The 21,218-nt window shown below is 45.0% G+C and overlaps 1 protein-coding gene across 1 annotated transcript in view; it reads left to right on the forward strand.

Annotated features, from left to right (window-relative positions):
* The window catches only part of LOC108802464 (NACHT, LRR and PYD domains-containing protein 3-like), a 50,714-nt gene that overhangs the window by 23,899 nt on the left and 5,597 nt on the right, over positions 1-21,218 (forward strand). The window contains exons 2-6 of the mRNA XM_018574322.1: positions 760-920; positions 3,864-4,041; positions 7,392-7,457; positions 15,587-17,285; positions 17,639-17,803. Of these exons, the coding sequence (XP_018429824.1) occupies positions 760-920; positions 3,864-4,041; positions 7,392-7,457; positions 15,587-17,285; positions 17,639-17,803 (2,269 nt within the window). The remainder of the gene's footprint in view (positions 1-759; positions 921-3,863; positions 4,042-7,391; positions 7,458-15,586; positions 17,286-17,638; positions 17,804-21,218) is intronic.

Genomic DNA, 21,218 nt, shown 5'->3' on the forward strand with positions numbered 1-21,218 from the left:
AGGTGAGAGAGGAAGAGCACAGCTCTCCCCTCTCACTGCCTACACGGAGCGGCAGGGTTAATTTTAACCCTGCCGCTCTGCTCACTGCAGTGAGGAGAGACTCGGCGGCGGAGCCCGGAGGACGCAGCCAGCGAGGAGAGAGGTAAGTGCAGGGGGGAGGGGAGGCTGCAGACTTTTTACATGTGATCTCGGTAACATCGCCGAGATCACATGTAAACGAACAAGCGGCTTCTCTCACTCTACATTTAGCCATGCTTGTGCAAAACAGGACTAAATGTAGAGAGGGCAACTTACCGCCCGGCGCCCGTAACTTCCCCACAAGGACACCGCTGCCGCCCCTCTGCGCCGTGCCGCCCCGAGGCCGGGCCTCGGTGACCTTGTGGGGAATCCGGGCCTGAATATGTCAAATACTACAAAAGCATTGGCATATATTGTACAATGATCCTATCCTTAATCCATACATCCATCCTTGGCCTATAGTCATTACAGGTAGGTAGAAGAGAACAATAGTGTGACTAGAAAGGGTACTTGCAAATGTGGTTCTTGTTCACAATGCCCATGGGTATATGAGGAGGAGGTAAATGTGTTACTGGGAGGTATACATTTTTTCTCTAAACTTGTAACTGATTGTTGGACTAATATATGATTTTCTGAAACAAAGCCTCACTGTAACAAAATAACAAAAGATGCAAAAAAAAAAAAAAAAGAATTTGGGTCCTAATATTCATTCTCAGACCTTTAGATGCATTTTTTTTCTAGAGGACATCAGGACGTTCCGCTGTCACCTATCTGCATATAATGATTCATCACTGAGGAGGATACAGGAGTATTACAGAGATGACCTGACCTACATCCTGGAGAACTTGGACCCTCATACTGTCCTCGTAGAACTCAAATCTCGGAATGTGTTAAATACAGATGTAAGAAAAAGATTTTTCTACATTTCCTGTAAACTGCTCTGAACTTGGTCCAGGGCCAAGTTAAACTAATGTGAATGGGAAGAACACTCTATCTATCACTTTATCTATATCACTGTTGCTGATACTTTAATCTAAGTGACTTCTGGGGCATAAAACCTTGGACCTCCCTCTTCCCTAGTTTTACGGCCAATACATCAATGGGCAAGTTTCTGGTAAATGAGGACATTGTGACACCAAGTTCTGGTCCAGATCAGACGAGGAGTTTTTAAACATAAGATACTCTTCCCTACTCTATAGAGAAGGCTGAACCTCTAGTCACTCTGTAATAGTCTGACCATGCAAAAGTAATGCATTTAAACATAATCAACCCAAAAATGTACATTGTGTAGGGTATAGTGTGGTAAACCCCACACATCATGTTGAAAACTATCTCTTGTTGTTTAGCAAATTGGAGCTTGAGCTATTGAGCTCTTTGACCAAAGCTTTCATTTAATAGCACCTGAAAATTGTCTGGTGAAAACAGGGGCGGATCCAGAGTCAAGTCTCGGGAAGGGCACTGCAAGAAAGGATCTCAGGAGAGCTGTGGAGAGTTTCAGGTGGGCTGTGGTGGATGTCAGGAGGGCTGTGCGAGATCCCACCAGGACTGTATGGGGTCTCAGGAGGGCTATGCGGGATCTCACCAGGGCTGTATGGGGTCTCAGGAGGCTGTGTGAGGTCTCACTAGGGCTGTGCAGGGTCTCAGGAGGCTGTGCGGGGTCTCCTGTGCAGGGTGTCAAGTGGGCTGTGTGGGGTTTTATGGGAGCTGTGTGGGATCTCAGGAGGGCTGTGCAGGGTCTCAGGAGACTTTTGGGGGTCTCACGAGGGCTGTGTGGGGGTCTCACGAGGCTGTGCAGGGAATCAGGTGTGCTGTGCGGGGTCTTAGGTAGGTTGTGTGGGATCTCACCAGGGCTGTGCAAGGTCTAAGGAGGGCTGTGCAGGATCTCATGTGCACTGTGCAGGGTCTCAGGTGCGCTGTGTGGGGTCTCAGATGGGATGTGTGGGGTCTTACCAGGATGGAGAACTTCAGGTCCACCTCTAATGATTGACAGCAGCTGTGGGCAGGTGCAATAGCTAGTCTGCTATTGGCTATTGCAACATGAAATAGCCAATAGAAGACAAGCTATTCATTCCTATGCTGTGTTTTTTTTCTCTGGCTGTCGGCTCCCCCTATGTCAACAAAAACAACAGATAGCACCGAAAGGTTTACTCTGCTAGAGAGAGTAAACCTTTCCGGGATAAAATGTTTCTCTCCCGGTTGTCCGGGAGCCGCTATCTTATAGCGGGAGACTCCTGGAATGTCCTTGAGAGTTGAGACGTCTATACAAGGGAAGGGAATACATGAAAGGTGGTGCAATGATCAAAATAGCCACAAAATGGTGGCATAACAAACATAATTATATTACTGTATTGCATTGCCTTTTACTATAACTACGAGGCAGCATAAGACCCTTGTCCCTCCACAATTGAACTGAGTGTCTTGCAAGGGGGGAGGCTTGGTCACTCCCCCTTGCAGGGTACCCCTCCCCCAATGTTCAAAGACATGTGACCTTGTCTTGTTCAGGAAGGGGGGTGCACATTCTCTGCCCTCCCTTTCTAGCCACCAAGGGTGCATGTCTGATTAAGGGCCAGTGTAACATTTTAAAGGGGAGCTACAGGAATTAACCAAATTAACCATTGCTGTGGGGCTACCCCCACACTGCAAGGGTTAACTGCTCATTTTGGTCTAGGCTGGATTAAAGAAGATATACTCTCTAAATCCTTCATCCTGCCTGGCTGCTAGACTATTTCCCACAGCATCTTCTTCCCCTGTCTTTGGCGGTCTAAGCCCCGATGATCATCATGTCTAATCAAGTCCATTCATTGCATTGGAGGTGAGGACGCCAAGTGATACCACAGCTGGAGCAGAGGGGGAGAAAGGTGAGCACTGATTGCAGCAAGACCAAGGATCAGGTGATTATATCTTCTGTTTTCCAGCCCCTAGACCAAAATGAGAAGTTAACACTTACAGTGCGGGGGTAGCCCCACTGTACAGGTTAATTTGATTAATTCTTGTAGTTCTTCTTTATGGGCCATTTAATTAAAAAAAATGACACTTTTAAAGGACTATATCAAATTGTTCCACAACAGCACACCAGCTTCAAGTCACCCCACGTATGTTATTTAAAGGATTTTTGTGTATTTTCTATATTACCCTTTAAGCCAGGTGAAAAGACCGAATCCCTGCTGAACAGTATTTTTTGACATTTCTAGTTTGCATCAATACAGATCCCTCATGGCAGTGCTCAGTTACCCATATCTGTTTGTAGCAATAGCTTGCAAATTAGCCTTGAAAAAGGCCAGAAAAAGGTACAAGATTCCCCTCCCATAGACTTCAATGGAGTTCTGTGCTATGTTCAGGCTTCCTAGACTTCCTCCTGGGTTCACCATACCTCCTGTGAACTGAAATGGATCAATCATCCCTAAGGTTGGGTTCACACTTGGGCGTTCGTAATATGCGTGTTGGACGCACGTTTCGGGCCGTGCGTTTTTACCACGAATTGTGGTCAACAAACGCACGTTTACGAGGGCTATCCAGCTGTATCCTAATGGATACGCTCGGAAAATACGCCCCAAAGAAGCTCCTGTACTTCTTTGGGCGTAGGGCGTTTTACAGCGCGTTCCTACGCGCTGTAAAACGCCCAGGTGTGAACCATGCCCATAACAAATAATGGGCCTCAGTGGTTGCGCGTTTTACAGCTCGTAGAAACGCGCTGTAAAACACCCAGGTGTGAACCAGGCCTAATACTGTACATACTGTATGCAGCTTCTTATACTTTCCTGACATAAAATATATATTTTATTTTTAATTCTGAACATGATGTATATGATTATTTGCTGAAAACATTACCGTTATTTCTGTTTTAGAAATACATGTCAACAAAGGAAGGAGCGGGACCCGTTTCCTTCTCTCGTACCTTGTTACAAGATATTCAGGATCTGGGAAGAAAAGCTGTGATTGGATTCTGGGACTGTCTCTATGCGCTACACAGAGATCATCCTCATCCTAATTTATTGAAGATTCTAGGGGAAATCAGCCAGACAGGTAAGAGAAATGTGTGTGTGCAATCAAAATATAACTGCTTATTATTGAACGTAGAAATACACATTTAAGTAGTTTATGTTTGGAGATAAATTATTGTAAACAATTAATTACTCCAAAATTCCAACTCCAATAAAACATCTTTTTTGGATAGAGTAGAGAAAGGTTAGTACTAAGAGTTCACCATAGATGGGTCACTTCACTTGATGAGAATGCTCACACACAATGAACTGTGAACTATGGCATCATTATTTTGTAGGGATATGTTTATTGGATGTAGGGATGCACCTCAAGTACTCGCTGATACCAGTTACCGATACTTTTTTTAGTGTCATATTGCAGTTTTTCGAACAACAATACAGACTAATAATTTTAGGACAGTGGTAGAGCACTGTGCCCAGTCGTAGTTGCAAATGCCGTGCCCCTGGTTGTTCAGTCACTGATCCTAAGCTGTGGAGGGACTACAAATCTTAGCAATACATTTTACAGCAATTCAGAATAATACTGTCAACTAGAGAGGAATACAAATCCCTGCAATACATTATACAGCACTGTAGAATGGCAACCAGCTATAGAGGGCTAGCAATGCATTTAACATCAATGTAGAATCATATGAAGCTACATACTCTCAGCTGCTCTGGGGTGCCGGCCTGATATTACCAGTGGAGGAAGACAAGATGCTGTGTGGGGTTTAAGGAGGGCTGTGCTGGGTCTTTGGAGGGCTGTGCAGGGTCTTAGTTGGGCTGTGTGGGGTCTCAAGAGGCTGTGCAGGTCTTAGAAGGGATGTCGGGGGTCTTAAGGGGCTGTGTTGGGTCAGAGGAGGCTATGTGGGATCTGAGGAGGGCTGTGCAGGATCTTAGGGGGCCTATGAGGGGTCTTATATGAGCTATGTGGGGTCTCAGATGGCTGTGCGGGGTCTTGGGTGGCTACGTGGGGTCTCAGGAGGTTATGCAGGGTCTTAGATGGGCTGTGTGCAGTCTCAGGTGGCTCTGTGGGCTTGGAGGAGGCTGTGCGGGGTTTCAGGATACTATGTGGAGTCTCGGATTGGTTGTATGGGGTCTAAAGAGGCTGTGTTGGGTCCAAGGTGGCTGTGCAGGGCCTCAGGTGGCTATGTGGGGTCTTAGGGGCTATGCAGGGTCTTAGGAGGCTGTGCAGGGTCTGAAGTGGCCTTGAGGGGTCTTAGAAGGCTGTTCAGGGTCTGAGGAAGCTGTTCGGGGTCTGAGATGGGCTGTGTGGGGTTCCAAGAGTCTGTGCAGGGTCTTAGAAGGGCTGTGTGGGGTCTTATGGGGCTATGTGGGGTCAGAGGAGGCTCTGTTGGGTCTGAGGATGGCTGTGTGGGGTCTCAGGAGGACTGTGCAGGATCTTAGGTGGGCTGTGAGGGGTCTTATGTGAGCTATGTGGCATCTCAGGTGGCTGTGCCGGGTCTTAGGTAGCTCTGTGGGCTTGGAGGAGGCAGTGCAGGGTCTCAGGAGGCTTGTGATGGGTTGTGTGGGGTGTCAGGAAGCTGTGCCGGGTCTAATGAGTCTGTGCCAGGTCTAAAGTGGATGTACAGGGTTTCAGGAGGCTGTGTGGAGTTCTTGGATGTGCTCTGCAGGGTCTAAGGAGGCTGTGTGGGGTCCAATGTTCCTGTGCAGGGTCTCAGGAGGCTATGCGGGGTCTTAGGGGGCTATGCAGGGTCTTAGATGGCTGTGAGGGGTCTGAGGAAGCTGTTCGAGGTCTGAGATGGTTTATGCGGGGGTCTTAGAAGGCTGTGCAGGGTCTGAGGGGGCTATGTGGTGTCTCAGGTGTCGCCGGGGCGGGGTATAGGTGGCTGATACCGGTATCAGTGCATACCTAATTGGTTGTTATAATAAAAGGCCTTCCAATAATTATCTCTGACCCTAAAAACATCTTTCCTGCCTCCAAAAAGCAGCCAATCAGCAGGAGTCATTACAGAGACCTCCCGCAGGGATCAGCAATAACTTGTTCTCAAAACTCACTTGAGGGTTAAGTCTAGGTTCACACTAGATGCAGTGCGTTCTGGCCCGATTCTGGCCGCAACGCACTGCACCACATTGCGGCCAGTTCACTTTTTTGAGGGGCAGGAGGGGGCGTGGTGGACCATTGAATTGGATGGCACCGTAGCCACGTCTTCCGGCCGCAATTCCGGCGCCAGCACGGGATCGCAAGGCACATTGTGCCTGCGGTCCGGTCTGGTGCGCTCAAAATAGTGCTTGCAGCATTTTGATCGCACCACACCAGGCAGGACCGCATGCACAATGTGCCTTGCGATCCCGTGCAGGCGATCGCATTGCGGCCGGAGGACATGGCTACAGTGCCATTCACTTTAATGGCCCGCCACACTCCCTCCTGCCGGTTGCAATGCAGTACAATGCAATGTGAGCCGGTTGCAATGCGATGCAGTGTGTTCCAGCAAGAATCGGGCCGGAATGCACTGCATCTGGTGTGAACCTGGCCTAAATCAAATATTAGAATGAGAGTTTAGTGTTGGGTTAGGTGCTAATTGTTTAGTGGCAAGTTTTAAATATTGGGGATATTAAAAACAATACAGAGTGTTTTTACTCATTCAGGCCATGAGGCGGAAGGAGAAAAAACTTGCAATGCATGGCCAGCTTAAACCAAGGCAGTCACATGGGCACAGGGAGATTATCCAAAGCCCTGTATTACCTCCAATTCATAACTTGGAGTTTACATTGGGCTTCCAATTATTTATCTCAGCAAATGACAGCAGAGGTGGGGGAGCAAAAAGACGGTGACTATGTTCTGCTACAGGAAAGTTTACTAAAGTGAACCTGTTGTTCTACATGGACAAAACCCCTTTTAAACCCAACTTTAAAGCTCCTGACAATTTATCTTTTGGGCACTCTATTGGTCAGATCTCTGTGCTGAGTTCTCAGATCTGTACACCTGTCGTGCCCATTATGAGGGGTTCCCACCATCCCTATGTGGAAATCCTGAGTTTTCATATCTGCTGTGCCCATTAAGACGGGTTATTATTATACTATATTTGATTATATATATATACATACATACATACTATTAATGGAGCATTTAATAGGGGAGCTGGGACACACAAAGGTGGATGGGGACAGCCAAAACTATCAGGTGGGCAGGAACAGAGCCAGAAATTATGACAGGGAGATCCCACCATTGTTGGAAAATCCAAGACATAGAAGAAGCCAGGAGCTGACTCCACCCACCAGGCCTCACCGGTGACTACAATATCAGTTTTAGGTGGACTGTATGTTAACTCACAACATGGTATACTTGGTATTAACAAACTTCAAATGTTACAATGTAACTGCAATTTACCATATATGCAGCTATATAGATGTCATTTATTTATTTTCTAGGTGAGGGTGTTGTGGCGCAGATTCTACTTGATGAACACGGACATTCGCTGCCTCGGGAGCTGAGAGGTAAACAAAACAGCAGATCACTAAGTTCTGTACACCGAGTCACTGGCTTGGATCAAGTTAGTACTGCTGACTTTTCTGATATATATGCTTGTTCCAGATCAGGGACTCAGAAAGCATTATAGCCCATTAGGTCAAATGTTAGAATTACAGTTGGGGTTTTGCTCAATAGATAGAGTGAGGCTCAATTTTCAGGTTACTTTTAAGAGTCATGCAATATCAATTTATAGGGATAATTATTAGGAGGTAATATCAGTTTATAGAGGGAATCAATATCACCAGATATTTTATAATTGACTGATCAGATGTTCACAGAGGAGTAGATGTCACGATTGTAATAGACAGCTCGGGCCTAATTTACACCCTGGCCAATTAATTCTTGCAGCAGTTTTTTCTCCACTGCTCCCAATAACAGCATTCTTCCCTTCAGAACACATGTAATCTGACCTCTCTTATGGCCCATCGTAAATTTTGGCTTGGTGCTGCACTTCCCTGCCCCCTCCATGAATAATATTTCCAGAGGCTTTTCATTCTGAAGACTTCCCTGCTGGCACCAGCATCCTTCTCTCCAGCACACATGTGGCCTCCCTTCCCCCTGTTGGATATGCAAGAGCATATTCTAATGTACTGATTGTATTACTGACTGTGATATGTCTTTGAGCTCTAGATGGCAGTGTAGTGCAATGTTACTCACTATGTGCCTGTTTATCTATGATACACAGGGAGTTCTTGCGTGCATATATATGTTTCCTGCACAATGCCGTATACATACAGGTGAAACTCGAATAATTAGAATATCGTGCAAAAGTTCATTTATTTCACTAATGCAACTTAAAAGGTGAAACTAATATATGAGATAGACTCATTACATGCAAAGCAAGATAGTTCAAGCCGTGATTTGTCATAATTGTGATGATTATGGCTTACAGCTCATGAAAACCCCAAATCCACAATCTCAGAAAATGAGAATATTGTGAAAAGGTGCAATATTCTAGGCTCAAAGTTTCCCACTCTAATCAGCTAATTAAGCCATAACACCTAACTATATTCTAATTATTCGAGTTTCACCTGTATATAATGTCCTTCTAAGCAAGTAAAACATAATTCAGCATTCCTCAAGATTTCAGTGCTTCATCTAAACACCTAACCCCTTCATGAATAATAAAGTTCCGTAGTGTTCTGTTGTCTAGCAGAGAATGACTGGGCAGGGTTAAGCACTATTTTGCCAAAAAGATTGGCCCTGTCCTTTAGTGGAAAATGTCTGCCTCTAGCTGGATCATGCCGTCTGCAGCAGCGTGCACACCGCAAAGAACACCTAGACCAACAGGCAAGGGTGGTAGTTCTCTAATCTGACCTCTGCCTCCCTCTTCTTGTCACTAGGGAGGGGGTGGTGCAGTGAGGGTGCTCCATGATGAGGTCCACCAACTCAGAATTGCTTTACATGTGGACAAGATAATTTATTCTTTTATGTTTTGTTGTTTATATTTTTTCTGTTTTATTCCCATGGATGGTTGGGCACAGATCAGCAGCTAAGCAAGATGGATGAGGACATGATTAGTCAGAAAGAAGTGGTAGAAGTGGCAATAAATTTAGGGAAAATGACTTAATATTCTAGAAGTTCTAATGCTTCTGTGTCAGTCTCTCCTCCTTTTGGCAAGTGTTTGTCTCTTAGCCTGCTGCCAATAGTCTATATATGTGTTCCAATTATGGATGCACAGATACCAAGTACCATACTTGGTACAAGTACAAGTACAAGTACAGATACTTTTCGAGCTCCGAGACTAGACTAGAGAAAAACTCAAAAGTTAGGAGGCAGCTGTCATCTTTAAGGAGCATACAGTGCTCCTGGGATTTGTATAACCCTGTTTTAATATATAATACATTTTTTTATTGTCATGTGAAAGTTTTCCTAAAACAATACAGACTAATGAATTCAGGACAGTGGTGGAGCGCCAGAGCCCATTCACAGCTGCAACCCTGGTAGTTCTCGTGAAAATGCCAAGTATCGGCACTGATATCTGTGCATCCTTAGTTCCAGTGGTAACTGGTTTCTGGTCTTCCTGCCGCCACTTGTCACTCAATGTTTACTAAGGGGCTTATTCACTACATAGTCGAAGGTTTAAGCCGACCCTTCGGCTAATCCTTTAGCTTGCTTCGGCTGTGGGAAGCCCTCGGTTCAGCCAAACTGAAGGGCTGCTATACGGGCTATTCACAAAAGCCCGTAACAGCAGCCAAAAGCAGCCCAAGCAATCAGCCGAGCCGAATGCGTATGCTTCGGCTCGGCAAGGCCAAAGACACAGCCAAAGTGGGGAAAACGATCTGCCGTACGATAGTAACTCATAATATGAGTTACTATGTACACAATCATGAATGAATAGGAAGTGATGTAGATCACTTCTCATTTATTCATAACTGGTACATAGTAAGTCCAGTTATTTCCAAACATTCAGCGATCACTGATCGCTGAATGTTTGTATACCACTCTCCATCCTGACTCACTGTCACAGGAGGCTGAGCGAGCGGTGCAGGGAGGAGAGCTCGGTCTAATTTCACAGCTGACACCTCCCCCTAACCACCGCCTCGGTTTCCAGTGACAACTGTCTCCACCCACACACCGCTCTCCTGATCTGTCACAGGAGGCTGAGCGGGGCAGCGCGGGACAGCACTCTCCTCCCCGCCCCACTCGACTCCTGACAATTTCTCTCCTCCCTGCTGGATTCTGCGCTGTGTCAGAGGGGACATAGAGCAGCACCCAGCAGGGAGGAGAGAAACTAAGGATGCACCGCAATTGCGGCCGAAAGATGGCACTTTCGGCATTTTGCCCAAAGTGCCATTTTCGGCCAATACTGTATGTTTTTCGGCGGCCCGAAATTTCGGTGCATCCCTACTTTATATTATGTTGACTCTTGTTGATATCCAATACAAAGGGTTTCACAGATTTCCCATTCCAAAAATTGGGGTGAGTTCGAATCCCATGATGGTTGGGGTTGGGGTACCCACTTAGGGGAGAAAACTCTACACTCCTCCCTTCCTATATATATATATATATATATATACTTGAACATATGGGCAGGGCAGACACCTAAGACTGGGGGTAAAGTGGTGGGAGGTTAACTAAAGGGGACTAACAACCCCCTACAAGCAATATCTATAATAGTCTGTGTGCTAATAGCATCACAGCACTATGACTGACTGTTGAATAACACTCACAGCTTAGAAGCTCATAGTGGACTCCAATTGATGCAATTTGCCATCAAATTACTTTTTCAACAATACGCACACAGGTTTAACTGCACCATTTGCGATAGGGAACATCATCACTTTAGAATCCTCAAAAGAAACTAAGGGGGTTTTTCACTAAGCTGCCAAAGGCCAATAAAAAAAGAAACATGGGTTCCCCCCAAAAGTCATACCAGACCCTTGAGGTCTGATAGGAGTTTTAATGGGGAACCCCACCCCCAGAGATGGGGAAAAAAAACTTTGGGTCCCCCTAAAATTCCAAACCAGACCCTTAATTCAAGCACTGGCCTTGCAGGGCAGGAAATAGGAGGGACGAGCGAGCGGCCAAACCCTTCTGCGCCATACAAGGCCACATGCCCTCGGCATTGATAGGGTCCTTTTCTAGGGGGGGTCCCTGGAAAAGCACCTTGTCCCCATGCCGATGGGGACAAGGGCCTCTTCCCCACAACCCTGGCCCAGTGGTTGTGGGGGTCTGCAGGCAGGGGGGCTTATAGGCAAAATGTAAACAGATGACGTCACGACTTGCTCCGCAAATCTGTTTTCATTCACCCGGGACCTTTCAAGAGCGATTTGACAGGTGCCGGACGAATGGCAACAGTAGGCGGAGCCAGCAGTGACGTCATCTGTTTGCATTTTGCTGGTAACTGTCAAATCGTCAGGAGCGGTCGGGTACGGCAGGGGGGGGGTTTTCTTTTATGTTGACAAGTTGGCACCCATTGGTGATTGTGATTGACCCTGGATTACGATGTTGGATCCTTTTGGGGGCGGTGGGGGGATTTGTGGCTGCCTTCAGAAGCTTAGTGAATAACCCCCTTAGTTTTTTTTGAGGATTCTAAAGTGATGATGTTCCCTATCTCAAATGGTGCAGCTAAAACTGTGTGTGTGTGTGTGTGTGTAGGGGGCTGAAAATGAAATTTGATGCAAATTGCATTAATTGGAGTCCACTATGAGTTCCTAAGCTGGGAGTGTTATTCAACAGTCAGTCATAGTGCTGTGATGCTACGAGCACACAGACTGTTATAGATATTGCTTGTAGGGGGGTGTTAGTCCCCTTTAGTTAACCTCACACAACTTTACCCCCAGTCTTTGGTGGCTGCCCTGCCCATCTGGTCAAGTATATAAATATATGAGAAGGGAGGAGTGTAGAGTTTTCTCCCCTAAGTGGGTACCCCTACCATCATGGGATTCAAACTCACCACACTTTTTCTAATGGCAAATCTGTGAAACCCTTAGTATTGGATTTAGAGTCTGTACTGTTGAGCAACTAACAGAACACCTGAGCATTGGTGAGCACCAAAGTCTGACTTGTAGTTGGACATTTAATATTTGTGTGAGCTGGGATAAAGAGTCAACATACTATAAAGTGTTAAGGGTTTGTGGACCCTTGAGGAGTCTGCTACTAGCAAGGTTGGAGCACCTGGTGTCCATCCCATGTTGCTCCTTGGAAAAGATAGACTATTGAGAGTTCCACTGATGACCTGATCTATGGAGAGCGTGAGGGACTGTACTCTGGTTGGCAGGTGCACCATTAAGTCTTTGTAATTGTACTGGGGTAACCGTGTGAAACGTCCTTTGAACTATACAGGTTGTTCTAAGGGGAGAAAACCAGACACAAAAATAAGGCATCACAAGGTGACATACACTGCCGGTCAAAAATTTTAGTACACCCCATTTTTCCAGTTTTTATTGAAATTTATGCAGTTTAATGTCTCAATGTACTCTGAAAATAAAGCATAAAACAAATAAACAACTGGAACGTTCTTTCCAACACTGTTGCAGAAGTTCCAACAAATGTGCTGCATTTGTAGGTTGCTTTGCTTTCACCCTTTTGTCCAGTGCATCCCAAACCAGCTCGTAAGGGTTTATGTCTGGAGACTGTGTCGGCCATTCCATGATTTGAAGCCTACTGTCTTGTTCTTTTCTTCTATGGTAGTTCTGACACAGCCTGGTGGTATATTTTGGGTATTGCTTGGCACTGCAAAATGCTCTGGTAGTAGTTTTGGTTCAGGGTGCCACTCTTTTCAAGTCCCAGACTCTGGATCCATCAAAAGACCACAAGACCATTATGCTTCCTCTTCCATGTTTGACAGTTGATGTCACACACTGAGGTACCATCATTTTGCATACTCGACAAAAGCCCTGCATGATGAAGCTAAGATCTCAAATTTTGATTCATTGGTCCATAAGATATTATTCCAGTCTTCAGTAGTCCACTGGTGGTGTTTCATAGCCCAGTCAAGCCTCTTTTTATTATTATGCCATCTTAGCTTAGCTTACTACCACTTGTCCTGTAAAACCTGCAGCTCGAAGTCTTCTCTTCACAGTTGAAACTCAGAGTTTCTTATTTCGATCAGTGTTAAGCTATGCTTGAAGCTGTTGTCCTGTGAGCCACCTGTCACGCAAGCAGTTGACTCTCAGAAACTTGTCTTCTTATGGCTTTGGGTCTGCTAGACCTCTTCCTGACAGATTTTCCTCCAGTTTCCAAATCCCTTTTAATGACATAGGAAGCTGTACTCATGGACACCTTGGCTTTCTGTGCAAATTCTCTAAAGGAAAGACCTACACTTTTAAGTGTTATATTGGTCTGTCAGCCTTCCTTTGTTAATTGCCTTTTTCTCACAATTTGGAGCGCAATATACAACTTCCTGAAGTACAATACTGTCCATATATTGCTTAAGAAGGTTTAATAACACAGTCTGTTCCAGCAGTGCTTTTTTACAGAGAGCTTGTGTGTAATCCACAAAAGTTGGAACACCTGTAGGAATTGTTAGCACACAAATCTTCACAACACCGTGCTTCATAACTGAGCACGGTGGTGTGAAGATTTGTGTGTATATATAAACTAGTTGAGTCAGTGGAAGTTTGGACAATACTGGATGTGTAAGTGTGATCTATGGACACTTAATTCACAGTGATGCAGTTTATTATTTTCATGGTTTAGGAGGAGAATTATCACTAATTTCTGGAAAATATAGAAAATGTAATCACAGCTTTTGGACTTTTTTGTCTATAATTATACTCGCGAATCACAATTTTTGCACTGTTCATATGTTAATAATTTTGCTAATGTGATATACATAATTGGATTAATTGCACAATATTTTGTTGAGTGTATGATGCACAGGATGTTTTTAGGTTAAATAGTCAGGTATAGCACCGTGCATAGATATTAACAGTTCAGGATATTCACTGGACTTGAACTACTGTCAATAAAACCTGGAAAGATGAGGTGTTGTAAAATGTTTGACCATTAGTGTAGTTGCACTGACACAAGCAAAACAGGAGGTGATTCACACATCAACAGGAACTCTGGATACACAGTCACTAAGGGGGTTATTCACTATAGAGCCGAAGGATATAGTTGTAGCTTCAGCTTACTTTGGCCGCCGGAGTCCTTCGGCTGCTCTACGGACTATTCAAAATAGCAGTACAGCAGCCAAAGGCTGAACACACAGCCGAAGCAGTCAGAATTTTTTTATTCTGCTCACTACCTCTGAGGTAGCGAGCAGAATAACCAAACCGAATGCTGCTCTGCAGCATTTTGCTATTCATTCACTGCTGTTCGGCCCCTATGTGAACTGCCTGGCATTCGCTTCAGCTGATCCAGATGTTGGATCGGCTGAGTCAAATGGGTTCTTCACTTTGGCTCAGCCGAATATGCTGAGCACGTTCGGCTGAACTGAAGTGAAGGGAACCGAAGGCAGCCGGTGTACGGCTGTTTTCAGCCACAGGCTCCCTTCACTTTGGCTCGGTTATTCACTCGGCTGCCTTTGGCAGTTTAGTGAATAACCGTGTAAATCTTCTTTAGGCTGCAACATGTAGCTTCTTACTGAAGGTGTGGACCAGATAAAGTGGAGAAGCTGGTGAAGTAATACTTCTGTGGCTGGAACTGTCATGTCATGTCTCTGCAGCTGGTACGGTTCTGCGATCCGACTCAAACAGTTAAAGGTTGTGGCTTGTGTCTGGAGCTGTCAGAGGGAAGTGAGAGAGCTGGTCCGATCTTTTGCTCACTCGGCTTTCTGTGTGGCAGGCGGGGAGACCCGGGAGGATGATCCAAGCATGTCTGTGGAATCCTTCTGAGGGATCCTATAGAGATGGGCTTGTAAGTAGGATATATTGGTGCTAGGGAGCTGGAGGTGGGTGAAAATAGGCCGGTGATGATGGTTGTAAGCAGGGGGGTTGCGGGCAAAGGGGGGGGTGTGCAGTCAATGCCTTTTGAGGTGAAAAACCCTTTGTTAAGCAAAAAAGAAAGCAGTAACAAGGCTATTGGTGGGAATACCAGAGTTTTAAACGGCAGTGCTGGGAGGAGCTATAACAGATTAGCAGATTAGACAGAGGCTTTTGTGGGTTGAAAGTAACTAACACTATCTGCTGGTAATTGGAAGTATGTGACTATATACATACAATATGGGAAATTAAATGAATACATTCTGAATAAAACGTGCAACAAGTTACGTAAATCTATTGTGTTGCTGACATCTGTAAGTTGTGTAAGATGTAAGAGGTATACCTGAGATATATATAAAAACCAGATAAAATCTATATGTATAAAAGAAGGCGTAAATAAATATCAAGGAAATGGATGATGGGCTTAAGTTAAAAAATAACAAATACTAAGAAATGAAACGAAGATTGGGAGGAAAAGGTAAAGAAAATAATTTTATTTGTTAGAATGTGGAATAGCAATATTTAATTGACAGTTAAATCTTAAGGACACTGCAGCAGCTCATTAGTTTTAGGGTATTAGGGAATTTTACAGCATGCACAATGATTAATTGTATAGTAAACACTATATCAATATTTCTAAAACTACAGAAAGTACAATTTGGATGAAACCATCATGCTTTCAACGTCTGCTTTAACCAAAGTCACTCGCTTTTATCTCATCCCAGAAATTCAGATGAAGCACAAACAACATCTGATGGAGAAGACTGAGACTCTAGTGGAGCATAGACCTCCAGGAACTATCCTGGAACCACAAAGATTCCTCATCAATGAGCGCTATGTGAACCTGATTGTAGTCTCCACAGATCAGTTCAGGAAACGTCCCCAGAATGAACTAATACAGACTGGGGTGAGACATGAGGAATGCTTGAAGGAAGCACAATCTGGACTGGAACACATTTCCCCCAACAGGCTGTTCTGCTGGAGCCACCAGTCACAATGTGCACCACATGCAGTAATGGTGAGCGGAGTGCCAGGAATAGGGAAGACTACACTGATGCAGAAGTTTGTCTATGACTGGGTGACCGGAAAACACTACAAGAGATTTGCTTTTGTCTTCTTCTTCAGATTCCGGGACCTTAATAGACTGGGAGAGGTCAGCTTGGAGGAGATGATTCTTCAACAATATCCGTATCTGAAGAGTCAGATTGAAAATATATTACAACATCCAGAGAGACTTCTGTTTATATTTGATGGCTTAGATGAAAGTGTTCGTCAAATAGATTTCAGATTAATTAAATTGTGCACATATATTGATCGTAGAACAGATTTTGGTGAGATTGTGGTCAGTTTGGTGAGGCAGAGTCTTCTTAAGGGTTGCTCTGTACTGATAACCAGCCGCCCAACCAGACTGGCATCAGTTGATATTGATGTTTTCCAGAGAATAGCTGAGATCATGGGATTTCTCCATGGAGACAGACTGATCTTCTTTAATAATTTCTTTGGAAATGAGGAATTGTCAGAAAAGGCTTTTCATTATGTGCAGGAGAATGACACACTGTACACTTTCTGTTATATCCCATCATACTGCTGGATCATCTGTACAGTGTTATCGATGTGCTTCAGAGCCCAACCAACAATCACTGATCAGCTGATGACATCATTGCCCAAAACAGTGACACAACTCTTTGTGACTTTTGTTTCCAACATTCTGGCCAATCACAACCAGAATAAAGATGGTGGTCACCCTGCCAGGGGACTGCTGACATCTATTGGGTGGATGGCAGAACATGGAGTCATGAATCACATGATTGTATTTGATGAGCATCATCTGGACTCATTCGGTGTGAGAAATGATAAACATCTCTTTTCATGTGTCATGATGGAATCTGGTCAGCCTCCTGATGTGGATTACACCTTCTTACATCTCACTCTTCAGGAGTTTTTTGCTGCTTTAGTCCATTTCATGAACTATAATTCTGACAGATTAGAGAAAACACTTGAGGAAGCTGAATCTTACAAAGATGGCCGTGCTGAAATATTTCTCCGTTTCCTCTGCGGTCTCTCAGACTCTTCTACTAGATCCATGCTAAAGTCTCATGTGGGAGAATTGTCTACTCAGGCTGCCAGACATGTCATCACCTGGATCAAGGAGAAAATGGGAAAAGAACGAAGAGACAAGAGAGATCTTCTTAATGTCTTCTACTATCTCCATGAGAGCAGAAATACGGCTCTGGTGTCACAATGTGTTGGATCAAACAAAGTTGACTTTTCCGAAGTCCCCCTCAGCCCTCTGGACTGCTCTGTGCTTTCTTTTATCCTTCAATCCTATAGAGGGACAAAAGAAGTAGATCTACGTTATTGTAATATTCAGAATGAAGGATTGAGGAAACTTGTACCGGCTCTTCACAACATCAAGAGTTTGAGGTAAAGAATAACAATGAATAATCACATTTCTGTGTTAGCCCTCATTCACAGGGTGACGGCTGGCCCATACAGATCTGTGCTGCGTGCACAGTCATATCGGGCAGCTCCCAGGAAGGACAGGTGCTGCGTGTGATTTGTACACAGCAGCCTGTCCTCTATGGGAGTACATGGCCGTACACTGCCCTACTCTCACCCAACCTGCACGTCTGTACGGGTGCGGGTGTCCATAAAGTGATGGAACATAAATGATTCCAATAAAGAGAAATGAGTTCCATTCATGTAGAGAATAGTTACATTCATTCCTGGGGGAGAAATTAATTGTCTTCTGGTAACATTCTTCTCTTCTTCTATAGTTTGATGGATAATCGTCTGACAGACAGTTCCTGCCCCGACCTGGCATCTGGAATAAGAAATAACCAGACACTGAGGACACTAGACCTGTCTGGGAACAAGCTGGAGGGTCCTCATTTCAAGGATCTTATGGAAGCTCTGACAACAAGCCGGATAGAGGAATTACAGTGAGTATAACAGGACTGACTGAGACAATAATATTCTGGGACAGTTTAACCCTGTTCTGACGTATGTACTCTTCTACAGTATGTGGTCTCATGAAAGTGGACCTTCTTCTGTGGTTCTGCTTTTATGTATACATGTGTTTGTGGTTGGAAGCGTGCTCCAAAGCATCCCCAAAAGAGAGTCCGAGTGGTCACCAACAGCTTCGGGTCTCGTTCTTATGATCAGGAGGAGGGAGGATCCGCTTCTGATTACATGATCAGTCTAGTAGCCTTCATTGTGTGTTAGAGGAAAAAAGCATTCACATACCATAATAAAGACTGTAATTTAAAAAAAATACATTCAGGCCTGATCTAGGTCAGTCTTAGTTTCAATATCAGTGTCAGTATGGTTGAGGTAGGATAAACAAAAGCAAAATGATCACTATTGTTTCTGGGCCCTACTATGAGTATAAGCAACAAATAACACTCACATATGTGGTGTCGCTGTGAATGTCAGGAGAGGAGAATTTATTTTAGGATATTGTGGATGCTGGCTCATGGTAATAGAAAAAAATATACAACTAAAGATTATTTATATATTTTACAATTGTAGGATCTTTTTCTTTTGATTATAAGAAGAAAAAAAAAGGAGGTATCCATTATCACATCCCACCAAATGAAGATCAATTTGTTCTAAACAAAACAAAGTGGGTTATTCACTAAGCTGCCGAAAGCAGCTTAGTGAATAACCCAGATGCTGCCCCCGCCGCTTGTGAATAAGTGGTACTTGTACCCCTACCAATTCACTAAAAGGTTAAAGTAAAAAGTAAATAAAAAGCCACACTTTAAGAAAAAATCCTTTAATTACCGTAAAAAAAAAGTTTTTGACAATTCTTTTAATAACAAAGTAAAAATCCCAAAAATGGATCCTCTGATGTAATCTAAGGGTCAATCATGACGTCCTGCATTGTACAAGCCGACATCGACTAGTCCGCAAATGACAAACTGCAACCGCAGATTGAAAGTTTGACAAATGCTGGTACAATGTAAACAACTAGGTGGAGCTAGTGGTAAGATCACAGCTGGCTCCGCCTATTTGTTGACATTGTGCGGCAGCTGTGAAATGGGTCTTCTCAGGTCACGGCCAAGTTAAAACAATGGGTGGAGTCGGCCATGACATCACAGCCAACTCCACCCATTTGTTGTCATTCATCATCAAATGACCTGAGGACAGTGAGCTGTCATTGAAAAACAACACGTGGGTGGAGCCAGCTGTGACAACACTAGAGGGGTCCCTCCTAACTCTCCTACCAGATCTAAAGGGTCTGCTATGGATCGGCAAGGGGACCACACGCCTTTTTAAAATGTGTTCACATTTGCGCTTCGGCTGTGTCTTCGGCTTATGCGTTCGGCTTGGCTGAGCTGTTCGGCTGCTCTACGGGCTATTGTGAATATTGTGTATAGTTTGTACAGCAGCCTTAGTAAGCTGAAGGATTAGCCGAAGCTACGGCTATGTCCTTCAGCTCCTTTGTGAATAACTCTGAAAGTATAATTCCCCTGGATACACTTAGGAGCTTATTCACTAATTATCTGAAGGATTAAGCTTAACGTTCGGCTAATCCTTCAGCTCACTTTGGCTGCAGGAAGCCTTTGACTCAGCCACACCAAAAGGCTGCTTTACGAGCTATTCACAATAGCCCGTACAGAAGCCAAAGACAGTCAAAGCACACAACCGAATGTAGCCAAGCCAAACGCATATGCTTCAGCTTGGCACAGCCAAAGCAGGGAGAACGTTCTGTCAAAGCGGACTATTCTCCTCAGAATTTGTAATAAAATAGATTAATGAAAAAAACCCTCCTAATTTATACCAGATCCTTTAGGTCTGGTAGGAATGTTAGGGGGCCCTGATGTAAAAGAAATGTGTGGGGTCACATCATCCAGTGATGTAATGCAGCATCAATCATGATGAACGACGATGTTCACATGGCAAAATTAAAAATCTCACCACCCCGACCACTACCGGCTGCAAAACGATTTGACAGCTCCCGTGACATCACCACTCTCTCTACCCATTTGTTTACATGCCATGACAGCTCACTTAAAAGCTCTGGTATGACTTTTGAGGGGAACCCCACGCATTATGTTTAACTTGGGAATCCCTCCTAACTTAAATTCCTTTAAGGTCTAGTAGGAATATTTTATTTTATGTTCGGTTTGCTTCCCTTGAGGGCTCGGCAGCATTCAGCTAATCACTCACTGCAGTTCAAACCCTATGAGAATAGGGGTGAACAGCAGGGGATGAACTGCCAAAAGTTCACCTTGGCAAATCCAGATGTTGCATCGGCAGTGGCGAACATGTTCTTCCCTTTCGGTTCAGCCGAACGCGCTGCGGCTCTTCAGCTGAACCAAAAGGGAGCCGAATGCAGATGATGTATGGCTAAAAATAGCCATACGGGGCTGAATTGAATAGCCAAACAGCAGGGGCGTAACTAGAAATCACAGGGCCCCATAGCAAAATTTTGTTTGGGGCCCCCTGATTTCTAGTTATACCCCTTGCAGAGCCCACTCAAGATCCCACCTGAGGGTGACTCTGCAGAGCCCACAATAGACTCTTACCTGTCCACCTCCTCTTTCTCCACGGTCGTTGATGGGCCCTGCCTCCTTCTTCGTCACCGGGCGCCGCCTCCTCCCCTGCTGCCGACCGCGGGCCCCGCCTCCTCCTCCACTGCCGGGTCCAGCCTGCTCCACCGCCGCTGCTGGCTGTCATTGATTCTGTGGAGAGGAACGCGCTGCTGCACAGATTACTGTCAGTGAACTGAACAGCAGCGTGTTCGTCTTCAGCCACCAGTGAAAGCCACCACTAGAGGATCCCATAGCGACCCAGGCGGTCCGCACGGCATGTGGCCGGGTCCCACTGTGTCCCGGGCCCCATAGCAGCCGCCTGGGTCGCTATGGTGATTGTTACGCCACTGCCGAACAGGCTTCGGCTTCCTTCACTTCAGCTCGGTTATTCATTCAGCTGCCTCGTGCAGCTGGGTGAATTACCCCTTATATTTCCTGGAGTTTTCTAAAGTGATGGAACATAAATTATTCCAATAAAGATAAATGAGTTCCATTCATGTAGAGAATAGTTACATTCATTCCTGGGGGAGAAATTCGTTTTCTTCTGGTAACATTGTTCTCTTCTTCTACAGTTTGATGAATAATCACCTGACAGACATGTCCTGCCCCGACCTGGCATCTGGAATAAGAAATAACCAGACACTGAGGACACTGAACCTGACTGGGAACAATCTGGAGGGTCCTCATTTCAGGGATCTGATGGAAGCTATCACTGTCTACTCGACCCGGCAAGGCGGGGGGGAGGGGGACGGGAACTTACCTGCCTCACCTCTGCTCAGAGAGGCGGCTCTAATCACACCTGTCAGCGCTCCCTCTC

Source organism: Nanorana parkeri, unplaced genomic scaffold, assembly GCF_000935625.1.
Source record: "Nanorana parkeri isolate BGI_ZX_2015 unplaced genomic scaffold, ASM93562v1 scaffold2877, whole genome shotgun sequence".
In the NCBI taxonomy this organism is placed as follows: Eukaryota; Metazoa; Chordata; class Amphibia; order Anura; family Dicroglossidae; genus Nanorana; species Nanorana parkeri.